At 38.6% G+C, this 16,019-nt stretch overlaps 1 protein-coding gene across 5 annotated transcripts in view; it reads right to left on the minus strand.

The window, feature by feature from the left end:
* USP25 (ubiquitin specific peptidase 25) overlaps nucleotides 1-15,754 on the minus strand; it is a 108,965-nt gene extending 93,211 nt beyond the window's left edge. For 3 of the 5 annotated variants that reach the window (XM_037525084.2, XM_037525081.2, XM_037525079.2), the window contains exon 1: nucleotides 15,306-15,387. In XM_037525084.2, coding sequence (XP_037380981.1) covers nucleotides 15,306-15,350 — 45 coding nt within the window. In that variant the 5' untranslated portion in view covers nucleotides 15,351-15,387. Of the gene's footprint in view, nucleotides 1-8,220; nucleotides 8,376-15,305 lie in introns of those variants that run through there. The other 2 variants (XM_037525080.2, XM_037525082.2) reach the window with 2 other exon arrangements.
* Nucleotides 15,755-16,019: the final 265 nt, after the last annotated feature.

A 16,019-nucleotide genomic window follows, 5' to 3' on the forward strand; every position in this document is an offset into this window, starting at 1 on the left:
TAGATTTCAAATTTCTCTCCCATCTTTGTTATTCATATCCTTTGCCACTTTTGACTCCCCCCCCACCCCCCACAAGACGTATTTCCTTGCTGTGTTAATGATAGGCTTGACTATGTGACATGCTTTCAGTAATGTCTTAGAGCAGACAAGATGCAAGATGACTCGAAAATGTGTTTGCATGGTTGGGTTTGCTCTCTTAAATTTCTGAAGCTTACATCAGAACAAGTACTAGGTAGCCACTTGCCCTGAAACACTAAGATTCATGTGAAAAAGAGTCACCCAGCCAACCTGAAAATCTGCGATAATATTTTGGCATACCACTAACTTCTGGAGAGGTGTGTTAGGTCAAAGTTGACTGATAACAAAGTGCAATAAGAACACTGAATGTTTTATGGAAAAATATCAACATCTTTGGAATTATTACGGTGTGTTTGTTACTTAATAATTTTCTGTAAAGACAGCTAAATATCTGTAAAGACAGCTAGACATCTCTCTAACATGGTTTATAATCTCATTAATTTTGAATGAAAATAAAACAATGAAGAAAAAAGGATTGAGGTGGGGACAGAGGACTAAGTAGGAAGAAGAAAAGGTAAAAGAATTTCCTTAGCAAGTTAACAAGCAAATTAAAGAGTCCAAATAAGTGAGTGATGAAAAAAATCCTGTTTACGGCAGAGATGTCACCTCATTTGAAAAATCTCCCGTGTGTTATTAGCATCTTCCAGCTGTGCTCTTCCGGTCTTTAAAAGTCTGTGCCTTCATTTCTTGATTTCACTTTTTTGTTGCTATTTCTTGTTATGATTAGGACCCTGGACTCTTTTTAAGGTTTGTACCTTCCTATTCAACAAGTGTCTGGTCTGTGATACATGCACCCTGATCTTCCACTAACAATGTACTGTACATGCTGTCCTTGACTGGCAATTTCATATCAAAGGTAGATCCAATCTACTTCCATCTCTAGGAGCTCCTTTTCTGAGTTCTGAGGTCTTCCTAGTATGGATTTCTTACCTACTAAAGTACAAGGAGGTGGGTACAACTTATTTATACTAATGGATACTGACGAACCGAGAAGGACAAAATACAATTCCCAAAGAGATTCAGTGGTCTGCAAATACCACAAAAATCAATGCGCAAATAAGCCAACTCTATATATAAGCCTTCTGATTCCCTCCTCAATGTTATTTTTATTGCACAAAGATATCCTTAAGTGCCTACTTTGTTTAAAATATAGGACTATATACTTGAGGGAGAAGAAATTGGTAATTTCAATATAAATTATCGAATGACCCTATCAGATGTTGGGTCATTTCAAAATCTGTTTCAGTAAAGATGACAGCATATTAAACACTGGTATAACTTCTTCAAGATGCCAAAAAAGAAGAAAAAAAAAAAGAATCACTGACTTAAGTCAAGCAAAGGATATAAGCATTTGTTATGCTCTTGATGTATGCCAAGTTCTATAGTTTCCAGTTTATCATTTTATTTAAATACACATATACCCACATTTGTGCATACATATGTGTGTGCACACACACACAACACTCTAAAAAGTTACTCTCATTAATTTATATGTAACAGAGACATCCTAAGATTAACAAGTACAGAGACAGGAATGAAAACAATTTTTTCAAAATATGAAGCCTACGCCTTTTCCAACATTTTCTCTATGATATCTGATACTGGAGATTAAAGATACTGTGAATAATAGAATTAGGGCAAAAATCAGCTACTATGTTGACATAAATTACTTAGATTATAGTACAAGAAAACTGGAACCCTGCTGACAAGACTTTGTGTGTTACAAGTTTTTCTGACAAGGCAGAAAAGCTTTTTGTGTTAAGGGGTGAATGATCTGTAAGTTAGTCATTGGGCCCTTTTACTGAATTTTCAAACATAAAATTTGATTCAGTAAAAGGGTAAGAAAGTCAAAGGTTTCCACTTGCAGAGTGAAAATAAGACAACTCTTTAAAACCCACTATAAAAAAAAAAAACACATTTTCTAGTAAAAGGGAGAGGGGAGAAAATTAGGTAGAAAATCTCAAGGCCTTCCTTAAAGTTCATGCACTAAGGCACTGAGTAGAAAGCATTTCACATGCACTAAGGCACTGACAGGCACTGAGTAGAAAGCATTTCAAAGTTACCCATCAAAGGAAGAATTAATTTATACTACTGTCTTTAAAGTGTACAACTAAGGGCCTCCTTATGGCACAGGGGTTAAAGTCTCAGTGCTATCAAGCAAACACCATGAGTTCAATACCTGGCCAGGGAGCTAACCCACATGGTGCAGGAGACCTCTCCTAGCTCACCCGCTGCTCCCCTCAAAAGTGTATTTCAGTAGATCTGTCTGCTCTGCTCCCCACTCTGTCTTTGGTGAATCCTCTCACCCCCGTACCTCTATGGCCCACACCCCAATTCTTATATGCATAAACAAAGTCTTTTTTTAAAAAAGTGTACAACTAAAACACATCTATTTTTGCAAATACCTTCTGTATATACCTGATAACACTAAAATGCCACGCTTCAAGTTATATCTTACCAATACAGGAAAACCCCAAATTTCATTGGCAGATAATTTCAAGTACATACATCCATAGCTCTCTGCAAACCCTATACCTGCCTCTAACCAGATACACATACACACACACACACACACACACACACACACACACACAGAGGGCAATGTGACCTTTCATTTCCCTTCAAGTTTGATATTCCATGAATTCTCTGAGAAATTTTCCTATACGACAATCCTTATCATGGTTTAAAAAACCCTGTACATGCCACAGATATCTCTAGCTTCACCTTGCACTACTTTTCCCGTTTCTTCTTCTCTCTAGTTTTCATTTATGGTCTACAAAGTATCAATCCACTTCCTAACTGAAAGATCTTTGTATATTTGGTTGCCTTCTGTTAAGATTAGGGATTCTCCTGGCACTCACCACAGATTATAATGTACTAGAGCTAATCACCAGACTGTAATGCCCAAGAGAATACAGACTATTTCTCTCACCACTGTATTGCTGGTACTTAGCACAGTGTCCAGCACATGGTAGTCACTCAATAAATACTAACTAGATTTTCAGAGGTGATCTGGAGTAAGTTACATCATAGGGCTAGAAAATATCCACAAAAAAGAACTAACTAATTTTGTTGGAGATGAGAGCCAAAAAACACTGACCAACTTTCTATACACTACACAGAAATTCACAAAAAGCTTAATTTCCTAGTTGTGGTCACATCAATCCTGCTGAAAGTAAGCATATAGTTAAAAAATTTTGAAATTCCCAACTGCAAATAATCTATACAGTGATACCATGAATGGTTTGAATATACTGTATTTCTTATGGCCACAGAGTCAAGGCTTTGTCTTTTTTTGGGTTAACAGCACTTAAAGATTAAAATAATCACATACTTTTAAAAGGAAAATGTATCCATTGATAAAAATCTGAGAGCACCTTTTTATATTTCTCACTGTTTATATTTAGGTTTAGAAATGCCGGAAGTCTAGATTAAAGTATTTTCCTACCTTTTAACAGAATTTCAAAGCTACAGTATTAAACATTCATTTAATTCAAGAAAAGGTAGGGGGAGGGGAAAAAGAAATAAAGTAAAAAAGGAGATATTTTATAAGAAGTAGCAAAGAAAAATAGGTATATTTGGTCCTCAACAAATGTTTGTTTCCATCCTTCCTCACCTTATAGTTCATATTCATATCTACCAAACCTTCAGCCAATATAACATCTGCATGATGTCCATACCAAAAGAACTTCCCATCCTTATTAACTGGTAGATAAAAAGAAATACACCACAAGTAAAACTCTCAATACAATTTTCCCAAAAAATATTGCCACACAGCTCTATAAGCCAGGTTCATACAGACTTAAATACATGTCCAGGCCAAATAAGAACGCAGCACCACAAACATGCTTTTTCTATGGGAACATGCATGCACTGTGAATTCCAAGATCCAATTTGCAAAATCTTTTCGAACAGTATGTTTATAAATTAGATTGCCTATATCTAGGAAAAGATGTGGGTGGTAACCAAAACTTATGAATCATCAAGTTAGTTCCTTGAACTATGACCTCTGTAATTTAAACATGTATTTGATTTCATGGTAGTAATCTGATTCCTAGTACATATTTTGTCCAATTATGTGTCACAATTTCTTAAAGCAAATAGTTTTTAGTCATACTAATTACATATGTAATTCACTCTATTAGAAACGCAATCTGATATAATGTTAGGTTTAATATAGCAAATGCTCGATGCCACTTTCTTTCCTGGGTTCATAAAATGACTATCTGTAGAATTGTCCCAGGCTGAGGCACCTCAGCAAACTGTCCCACTATCCAGTGGGCTTCAATTATAGCCTCTCCAACAAGAAATGAATTTCCATTTCTTCTGGGGAGGACATTTCCCAATCTTACAATTACCTTTACTCTTTACAGTTACCTTTATGCTTTAGGAACCAATCATCTGTTAATTTCTTTATGTTAAACTTTCCTGTTCAATTATGTGGTTTCTGTGTCCGAATTAATCCTTACTGAATGAGGCAACTTCCTTAAAAGCAATTTTTGTATGCTAACAACATATTAATGATACAATGCCACACAATTTGAGAGAATAAATCTCAGAAAAAATTAGGAAGGGAAAATTAATCATATAACTATCTGAATCCTACAATTATGATGTGCTGAGCACTTAGAGGAAAAAGACAGTAAATAAAATCCACATTGGAAAAGAAATAGTAACACTATCAACTATTTGCATTATTATAATATATATAGAAAACCATAAAGATTCCACTAAAAAACTATTAGAGACACTAATCAATACAGTCCAGTGGAAAGCTACAGAATCAATATGAAAAATTTACTGTAGTGTTCCTACATGCAAACAACAAACTGGAAGAATAAAAAAAAAAAATCCCCCCAAATTAAAATCCAAAGAATACACTTACCAAAAGGGGAAACTACTGTATAACACAAACTATAACACTTTGTTAAAAGAAAGCAATGGCAAGATATTTCCTGCTCATGAATTCTAAGAGTTAATGTTGTTAAAGTGGCAATCTTTCCCAAAACAATACATTGATTCAATGCAATTCCTAACAAAGTTTCAATGGCATTCTTCAAAAAATAGAGTAAACACTCCTTAAACTTTTATGGAACTACAAAAGACCTACATAGCCAAAGCAATTCTGGCCAAAAAAATAAAATTAAATTAAAAAAAAACCCAAAGGTATAACACTACCAGTCTTCAAACCATACAACCAAAGTTACAGTAATCAAAATAGTATGGTATCAAAATAAAAAAAGACACACATCAGTGGAAGAGAATCGAGAACCCTGCAATAAACCCATTTATATACCAGAAAGACAACAAAATAGTTAAGAAATGCACAACAGGCAATTTAAAAACCTGAAACTAGAGATTATGAGGGTACAAAATTGAACTTATTTTAAATATACAAAACTAGGTAATAATGAACATATGTGACTAAAGCATTCTCTCTTAAGATAGCACTTACAAAAAGCAGAAAATCAAAAACTAAACTGTGGAAAACTCCCACTGTTGAATATATTGTGTTAGCAGTGAAATGTTACCACACTGTACACTCCAAATGTAAACAGTTTCAATAAATGTACTGAAAGTTCATATAGCAAAAGCAGACAAGCTCACAGAAAACTTGCCCAACAGCTAGGCCTACTTGTTACTGTCTATTTACCCAATAATTCTCAACTTCTTTTTATTATTGTAATATGCTTTCAAATACTAAAAATTTTGGCAGCACACTTGCAAAGGTTTAAAACCCTCAGCATAACAAAGTACAACCACCCTATGAGAGGTAGAAATAATTACAACACAATTATTCCTTCAGTATAATAATAATGTCGTGTTATCTACAAAGGCAGTTATCACACTGCACAGCAGTATCTCACCCTCCTGACTGCCCAGGCACTAACACAAGTTCACAAGGCAAATGTGCATATGTTCTAATAAATAATATTTGGCAGTAACTTAAAAGTAAGCTATGATTATTGCCTTTTATTCACATCAAGTGTATTTACACTAAATCATACAACCACTTCAATATTCTGCTTGAGAGACATTACAATAATTACATTGTATTTACTGAGTTACAGCAAAAAAAAAGTTTTAAATTATTATCAAAAGACTGGAAGCACATCTACAACTACAACAAAAGGCTGAAAACACTATCATAAGACAAAGGTTAGTTATCGCCTGAGTACCACAATACAAATATAATGTAGATGACAAAGGCAATGAAATTTACTCCCAAACTTTAATAATAACTTAACACAAGAATAACCTAATAGACATATATTCATTTCCTTGGATGAAGTTGCAAGTATGAAGTTAGCTTCTGTAAAACACCAGCATCCATCAAATTAAGTTAAACCTGTTATTTAGATGGTACTATTTTCACAGTTTTGGTTACTGATTTTGGTTTTATTATATACGAACTATACAAAAAAAAGTAAGCCTATTGTATACTTATGTAAACATCAATAAAACTATGATGAAAATACTAAACTTTGAAGGTGAGTCTCTGAAACCTGTTTTCCTTTAGGAAGTTCCCAATTCAAAGATTAAAAATACTGTCATCAGAATAATAATGGGGAGGAAGAACCTTTCAATAAAGTGGCTCCACATGGGAAAAATGAATTTGGAATCTACTCAAGCAATATGCAAAATTCAAAACCAAGTTGAATAAAATTTAAATACTGTAAGTAAAATAAGATAGATGGTAATAAAAGATATCTTGATAAAACATGGTGTGCATAGTTAAATAATAAAAGCAAACTAAATAAATGAAACTAAATTGAGTTTCTATTCATAAAACACCAGAAAGTGAGTAAAAAGATATACTGAAAATAGGAAAGATAATTACAAATTATGTAAGGAGGGAAAAATAGTATTTAGACAATAAGGAACTTCTTCAAATAAAAAAGAAAAAGAGGAAACAACTCAAAAGAAATATCAGACAAGAGAAGAAATTTCACAGAAAAATTCTCAATTGTCTGTAATATATAAAAAATTAATTAATTTGAATTCTACCAAACATTCAAAGATCTAATATCCATCCTCTTCAAACTTTTTCAAAACATAAAAAAAGGAAGCTTCCTAACTCCTTTCATGAGTCCAACATAACGCAGACACCAAAATGAGACAAAGATAAAACTAAAGCAAAAACAAAAACTACCAAACAACATCTCTGATGAAAGCTTAGCAAACACATTCAAACATATATTAAAAAGATGATACACCACAACCAAGTGGAATTTACTCCAGGATGCAAGGATGCTTCAACACACACAAATCCATCTATGTGATTTGATCAAATGAACAAAGTGAAATATAAAAAGCTTATGTTCATCTTAATAGGAGGAAAAATGATGAAAACAATACCACTTACAAGCACAGCAAAAAGAATTAAATACTTAGGAATAAAATTAACCAAGTGAAGGATCTGTACACTAAACAAGATACTACTGATAGAAATTGAAGAGACAAAGTAATGGAAGGACATTCTATGCTCAAAGATCTGAAGAATCATTATCAAAATGGCCATTTTACCTAAAGCGATGTACAGATTCAATACAATCCCTACAAAGATTCCAATGGCATTCTTCACAGGTATACAATAAAAAGTCCTAAATTTCTATGGAACCAAATAGAACATGCAAAGACAATCCTAAGGGAAAAAAAGGACAACAGAGAGAGCACATTCCCTGACTTCACACTATACTACAAAGCTACAATAATCAAACAGTATGGTATTGGGGGTGGGGGAAAATAGGCACACAACCTAAGTGCTCAAGGATGGATAAGTGATTAGAAGAAATGGTATACAGACACATTAGAATATTACTCATATGCTGCATTCACCGCTCCAGCCACAATCGCACATGCTCAGGTAAGTCAGTACCATCTTTCTGATGTCACCAGCAAAGATGGAAATATTGTCAATTCTTTTAATTTTGCAGTCTTACACTGAATGAAATCTGAGTCCCAATGGGGAAGGAACCAGGAAATCTGTAGGGTGAGACTAGGAACCTATTCGGTGGCACGAAGAGTATCCACTGGTCCAAGAGGCCTGTACAGAAAGCACTTTCCTTCAAAAACTGGAAATTTTAAACCTGAGGGCTGCCTTCAGTTTCCTTTCAATCCCCTTCCTTAGCCCTGATCTACCTTTAAAGTCTTTCACTAAGACCTTATGGAGAATCTTCCTGATGAATCACCCAGGCCAGCTCAGGGGCCTCTGTGAAGGGCACAGCAAGCGCCACAACTCCAGCCTGAACTTGCTTCTGAGCTCCACCTAAAAGAAATCATACATTTGATTCTGCATGTATTCCGGCATGAATTATGACACAAACTTACGCATATATGAGTATACAGTCGGTTTCCGCATCACTGTTACCATAGCAACAGTCCTGGCCACTAAAGATTCTTCATTCCTGGTCCTTCTCTCCTTCCCAACATCTCTCTGGCTTCATTAAGCACCACCGAGCTTTTGGCTCTGCAGTCACTCTCCACCTCAGGCATAGTGTTACTCTCAATCCCACCGACTTTCAGACTGAACAGCACTAACAAAACCCAACAAATACATATTTTTTTTCCTAGTCCAAAGCAGTGTCCTCTTTCCTGTCTTTAGAAGGACCAAAAACCTTAAGGAGACTCTTTCTCTGCACAGTTGCTTCCCTTCTCACAGTCCACCCCATCCTTGCCACTGGCTCTCCAACTTATTTCTGAACTTCGAAACCAACCAAACTCTAAACTGTGCAAGTATTTTTGTATCCTGTACAATAAAGTGTTAGTAATAAATATTTATCTGTGTGTGCAATTTATTATTCAATAGATAAATTTAATGCTAATCTGAGGCAAGGAGAAAAGGATTTTCATTTTTCAACAGTAAAGTCTTCTAATCAGGTGTTAGTTTAAAAACAATAAAAGGGAAAACTGTGTAATTTCACTTTATTTTATGAGCGTATAAGCACTTCTCCCTAAAATGTTCTACCACAAGAGACAACATCTTTGTTTTGCCTTTTCAGACTTGAGAGTATGCAGTTACTTTTCCTATTGATCTTGCAAGAATGTAAAGCTAGGTAATACATGAGAAACAATTATTTATAAACTATTCAAAAGCTGACTAATGAGCACATAAATGGACATTAAAAACCACTAATCATTAGGTAAAAAACAAGTTAATAATATACATGCACTACACACATACTCACTAAAATGGCCAAAAATAAAAACTGTCAATACCAAGTGAGGATAAAAATGCAGACCACCTAGAACTCTCACACATTCCACTGGGATTGTGCAATGTAACCACCACTTTGAATAACCATTTAACAATTTCTTACAATTCCAATCCTATGTATTTTGCCCAAGAGATTTGCAAACATGTCTAGTGAAAGACAAGCTGATATATGTGCATATAGCAACCTTTTTCATATTAGAAACTACAAAGAAGTTCACCAATAGGTAGGAACATGTTTACACATATTTTAGGATAGTTATATAACAAAATATTATTAGGCAATAAAGTATTGATATATGCAACATGGCTCAATCTCGCAAACATTTCACTGTGCAAAAAATGTGAGATGCAAAAAGTAAGAATGTTATGATTGCATTTATGTGAAAAGCTAAAACTGATCTATAGTGATAGAAATCAGATCGGCAGTTACCTACACCAGGCAGTAGGGGGGATACGGAATGGTATTTATGTTATAGTTTTACAGTGGAATTCTTATACATTGTTAATCCTAAATGACAATTTCTGAAAACATTATATGTGGTGTTTTAAAAAAATTGTTATTTCTTACTGGTATGCACAAATGTAATTGAATTTTTACACAAGCCAGCTATTTCCTATATATTCTATTTTAACACTTTTACAGTGATAATTCTGTATTTTCTATGTAAAAAAGTCATGATATAATCATGACAGTATCATTTCTAATTTTGGTGCCTGTTAATTTCATTTTTTTCTTGTTGTATTTGGTGAAACCTCTATTAAATGTTAATTGGAATTAAGAATAGTGGGTATTGTTATTTTATTGCTGATTTTATTTTTTTTTTTAAGATTTATTTATTTACGCAATCAAGAGCTGGGGTATAGGCCAGAGTTGCAGGCAGTGAAAGGATTCACCAGGGACAGAATGGGGAAGAGAACAGGCAGACTGACTAAAATACACTGCTGAGGGGAACAGCGGGTGAGTCAGGAGAGGCCTGCTGCACCATGTGGGTTGCTCACTGGCTGGCCAGGGATCGAACATGTGCTGCATAGACTGTGGATTGCTTCAGAGTGTGGTGCTTAACCCCTTGAGCCTCCAGGGGGGCCCTTTATTGCTGATTTTAAAGAACAGTTCCCTGTTTTGGGAACTAATGTGTTAATAAAGTTTGCCTGTGTTAGTTATACAAGCTAATATGTTAGTGTTTTTTCTCTAAAGAACTAAAACATATCACAAAATTTAAAATAATTATACTCGCAGCCCTCCCTGGTGGTGCAAGGGATTAAGTCTCAGCACTAGGAAGCTATCCACTGCAGCACTATTTCAATCCAGACCAGGGAACTGACCCACAGGGCGAAGCAGACCTTTCCTATCTCACTCACTGCTCCCCTCAGCAGTGTATTTCAGTCAATCCGCCTGTTCTGGTGCCCACTCTGTCTCTGGTGAGTCCCTGCACCTCTGGCCTACACCCTAGCTCTTGTATGCATAAATAAATAAAATAAATCTTTAAAAAAAAATCACGATGGGTGCATCAAACTTAGCAAAATTCCTAAACACAGTACCTAGTAACTGTATCATGTTATCTAATTATTTTTATTATTGTATTATTAAAACATAAAGTATCATATCAGTTTATTTAAAAAAGACATTTGATGAAGAGTCAACTGAAATATGACTTTCACATTTTAGGACTACAATGAAATGTCCACATTTTAATGAAACAATATATTATCAACACTAACATTCATTCTAGCATTATTCTGTAATCTTAGCTAAAGAAAACAGAGTGAAAAAAGAAATATCAATTGGCAATAAAGTGGTTGGAATAATTACTTGCAAATGATAAGGACTAGACACATAGACTATTGAAGAAAATCAACCAAGTATTTATCACAACTCATGAGACTTCATTAAGAAGGCCAGATACAATGTTCGTATATTCATCAAAATTAGGTGGAAAAGGGGAATCTGTAGCTGGATCCCTATCTCTGCCCAACCCAAATCTTATCCTATCATAAGCTACTTAGTAATAAAGAATGTTTTGTCAATTAAATCTCAATAAAAAAATTAAGATACATAAAGTATTTTATACAATGTTTACAGTAGCTTATATGTTGTCACTTGGAATATGATATTGTGTTTTTGTAACTTTAGATGAACCTAAACTAGAAAAATGCTACATTGTTTCAACTAAAATACTGTCCCAAAATATAGTCAGTATCATTTTTTTTTAAAGTTTATTTATTTATGCATACAAGAGCTGGGGTACAGACCAGAGGAGTGAGGGGTGAGAGGATTCACCAGAGACAGTGGGGAACAGAACAGGTATATTGACCAAAGTACACTGCTGAGGGGAGCAGCAGCCCAGTCAGGAGAGGTCTGCTGCGCCATGTGGGTTCTTCCTGGCTGGCCGGGAATCGAACTCGTGCTGCAGAGGCAGACAGCTTCATAGATTGCTTCTTAAACCTTGCACCACCACCACCAATAAGGCCCCGTGTATCACTTTTTAAATTTGGTTTTAACTCTTAATTTGACTAATCTGTGATATCCTTCCCACCTAAACCCCCACCATAGAAATTAAGTGAAAGCTGACTGTAGATCTGTAAGATTACTTCTGCCTCCACTCTTGTTATCCTCCTGTCCAGAATAAATTCATGTTTAGTTTGCTAATCACTTGGACCTAATACAGTTGTTCATGTCTAAGCATATGAACTTTAAGGTTTTAACAGAAAATTCAGAGGCATTTAGTCATTTGCCAAACATCATAGAAAGATGATTTAGTTCCAACCTATATCCTAAAAAGTCTTTTTTCATGACACTACCTGCTTTCCAACAGCAGTCTTGTTTCTCAATAATATTAAATCTTGACAGGGAATTAACATAACTACTGAACTAGCAATCCTTTTAGCAAAATGTTCACTCATTTCATTCATCAAATATTTACTGAAACCTACTAGGTGCAAGGGACCGTTACAAGTCTCAGGGAAAACAAAAGAGGTAAAGCACCAGCCTTTAGGAACTTTTTATTTTATTCAACTTAGAGGGATGCATTTAATGTAAACAGCATGTAGCTCACTTCAATCTATTAATTTGGTCCTTGGGAGGAAGCTTTCTGATGCTGCCTTAAAGAATCCTCATTTGGAACCTGCACTTATGTACCAAATGTCAGAGATCTAAGGATCCTACACTTAGGTAGGATAACAAAGAACAAAGGTTAAAGATACAGGTTGAAGACCACAATTAGGGAGGATTTAACTGTAGCTAATCCGCTGCCAATTCCACCTCACTTGAATCTTCTAAACCTCAGAACAGTAACTCTCTCCACAGCTGGTTTTTTGTTTTTTTTTTTTTAAGATTTATTTATTTAAGCATAGAAGAGCTGGGGTACAGGCCAGAGATGTAGTGGGGGGGAGGTGAGAGGATTCACCAGAGACAGAGTGGGGAACAGAACAGGCAGACTGACTGAAGTACACTGCTGAGGGGAGCAGTGGGAGAGACAGGAGAGGTCTGCCTCGCCATGTGGGTTGATCCCTGACCAGCCAGGGATGGAACTCTGCAGAGGCTGCAGATTGCTTCATAGTGTGGTACTTAACCCCTTGCGCCACCAGGGAGGCCCTCTCTCCACAGTTTTACTACATCTTGTAACTCCCTGCCAAACATGACCAATCAAGAAAAGACCTCATGAGAGGAGAAGATAGCCTGCTGCCTTATACTGTGACAAGCTACTTTGTAGGTACACAAAAAATAAAACCCATGAAAATTTTGTGGTGCACTGCTTTTAAAAAACAGGATTAATAGCAATCATACACTCTTGGGGGGGGAGGGAGACTTTCAATTGTCAGAAAATAGTTTATTCAAAATTGGTATTAGACATGGGCATACACACACTATTTTTAAGGAAAGCACAAAATAGGCTAAAATAGTGTTTATGAGATATACACTAGACGTCTCTAATTTTACTGATAATTCATAAATTTTCTAAGTGAAAACTGAGTTTCACTTTTGTTTCTACAGAAATATGACGTTCACTTCCTAGTCAGTAGTTTCAAAACTACTTCCTACTTACTCACTTGGGTAGATTTAAATCTATCAATTTGTTTCAAGTAGACGGTTCAAAGTATTTGTACTCACATACAAATTTTTCCAATAGTCCTAATATAGGTAAAAAAAAAAAAAAAGTAATAGTACAGTAATATGGAAAAAAAACATTTTAATTTCCTTTAAAGGCACATAAATAACATTGAAGTAAAAATGCATTATAGTCCTTAAAAACTTTCCTCAATATCAGGGAAATGATCTGACACACACACACACACAAAAAAAGCATCATAATGGTAATATTTTGGATACAACTACCCCCTTTATATAATGAGGTGAGTGGGCGTTATTAAACTAGGGAATTTGAAGATGAAACTAGGAATTTGGACTTGACTGCTACGATCACTGACAGTAATTTGATTTCTGAGCCTACACTTTATAAACTAGGCAGATCTGCATTATCTGATTCTACACTAAAGAAGTACTTCAGTCAAAAATCAATTTTAAAAAGCACACAAACTTGTTGCCTTTCTTTAAATTTGAAATGTGAAAAATACCAGCCATTTTTTCCACTTTCAAACAGACAGGCTTTATATTCAACACCGAAGAGAACTGCAAACACACACGACACCAAACCTATTAAATACTGCTTAGCATACATACACATGACTATGATAACCCTCTCTTAAGTATTAACACTTTATCACATACTCCATATCAAAAACTCGATGTTGCAGGTATTCAAAAAAGAATAGAGGGGATTAGGAGACAAACTGTTTTAAACGCTCATTATGAAATCTAAAATTATTTCACTGCAAAAAAATAAACTGCAATCTGTAATAACTTTCTAAAAGTCACCAGTAAGTTAACACACCAGTGTTCCAAACACAACTTTCCCAAAGTGCCTAAAATAAATGATGCACTATCCTTGCTTTCCAAAATTTTTGAGCATCTTCAGTTCCCCTCAAGTTGTATGATAAAATTCTAAAAATAATCTCAAAAAACAAAATTCAGCAGGTTGTGAGGATATACCTAGGACACTTAAGACCACAGCCCCATTCCAGAATCAAGACCAGGTAGGTAGTCTACAACTACAGCCAAGCTACCATAGGGCGGGGCATTCATTACTTCATCCAGATAGACCAAACAACAGCTCTGCATGCTGCTTACCCCATAATTCCCACACGAGCACGACCACCGCAATGTTTTCCTTTGGCCCAAAATGTTTTTCACGTAAATGACCAAAAAAAAAAAAAAAAAAAAAAAAACCACGAAAAACCTAAGTCATAGTCAACACTCTCCAGCCATCAAGCCATGATACTGCACTTGAGATTCTGAAATCAGAGTCCAGAATAAAAGACGCATCTCCCACTACGCACGATGCAAGATCTAAAGTTTCACCAACCTGCGGGGGTGATCGGAGCCGTGTCTGCTTACGAGCCACCCTCCGAAAGTGACTGAGGCAAGAGTAAAGGGTAAAGGATGGAACAAGGTCAAACTTAGGGGACAAAGATTCCTAGAATAAACGTGGCCAGGGAGGTTTCCTTCCTCGGGGCGCAGTTTCTATTTCCTGAAAAAGAAGCAGAAACAGCACCAGGAACCCGGCAATTCCACACCTTCCACAGAGCTCACCTGGGCACCTGCCCCAGGCCAGCTGTGGGCGTGCGGCGGAGCCCCTTCTGCAAACCTGCAGGCCTCGCACGCGCCTACCCCCCAAACGCAAAACGTGCTCAGAAGGGGTGACAACGGGCGACTCTTTCAAAGCGAGGACGCGAAGGAGAAAGTTGAAGGAGGATGCCGAGGAGAAGCGCCGGCATGTGAGCGTCGCTCCCACCCCGGGCACAGCCGGGCACCTGAAGACACTCGGCCAGAGGAAGCGGATCGCAACCCGCTAACTAACTACAGCCCGCGGCCGCCGGGCGAGGGGCGCGGGGCGCGCGCCCCCCGAGGGGCCCGGCGGGGGCGCGGGGGCGCGGGGGGCGCGGGCCGCCTCACCTTCTGCGCCGCGCTCTGCTGCAGCACGTTCTGCTCCACGGTCATGGCCCCCGCGGCGCCGGCGGCGACTCGGGCGCCGGCGTCCGGGTCCTCGCGCCTCCGCCGGCCCTGGCGGCCGCGCTCCGCCGAGCCCCAGGGGGCGGCGCGGGCTGCGGGGGAGGACGGCGCCCCCGCCAGCGAGGCGCGCGGGCGATGGCGGCCGCCGCGCTCGGGCGGCGCGGGCAGGCGGGCGGGCGCGGGCGCGGGCGCGGGCGGCGCGGGCCACGGCGGCGGCGGCCCCACGGCAACGCGCGGCCGCCTCAGCGGGGCTCGGCCGCCGCGGCCCGGGCCATGGGCGGGCGGGAGGGCGCGAGCGGGTCGGGCGGCGTCGCGCGCGCGCTCCTTCGCCGGCCGCCCGCGGGCCACTGCGGGGAAGGGAGAGGGGACGGAGGGAGCGGCCGGCCGAAATGGCGCTGTCCTCCTCCCGCCGCGACTCCTCCTCCGCCCCTCCCCGTCCCCAACCGCCGTCACGGCCCCCGCCCGGCGGCTCCGCCCCCGCCGGGCCCCGCCCGCCGGCCGTCCTAACCCTACATTGTGACCCGCGGGGCGGCGGGGCGGGGCGGGGCGGGGCGGGGCGGGGCGGGGCGGTGGGCGGGGCCTCCACAGAGCCCCGGCCCCGGCCCCGGCGGTCCCCGGGTGAGGCGAGGGCGCGCCGGCGGGCGGGGCCTATGAGCC

This window comes from Talpa occidentalis, unplaced genomic scaffold, assembly GCF_014898055.3.
Source record: "Talpa occidentalis isolate TD23 unplaced genomic scaffold, MPIMG_talOcc4v2.1 talOcc4.4, whole genome shotgun sequence".
Lineage (NCBI taxonomy): Eukaryota > Metazoa > Chordata > Mammalia > Eulipotyphla > Talpidae > Talpa > Talpa occidentalis.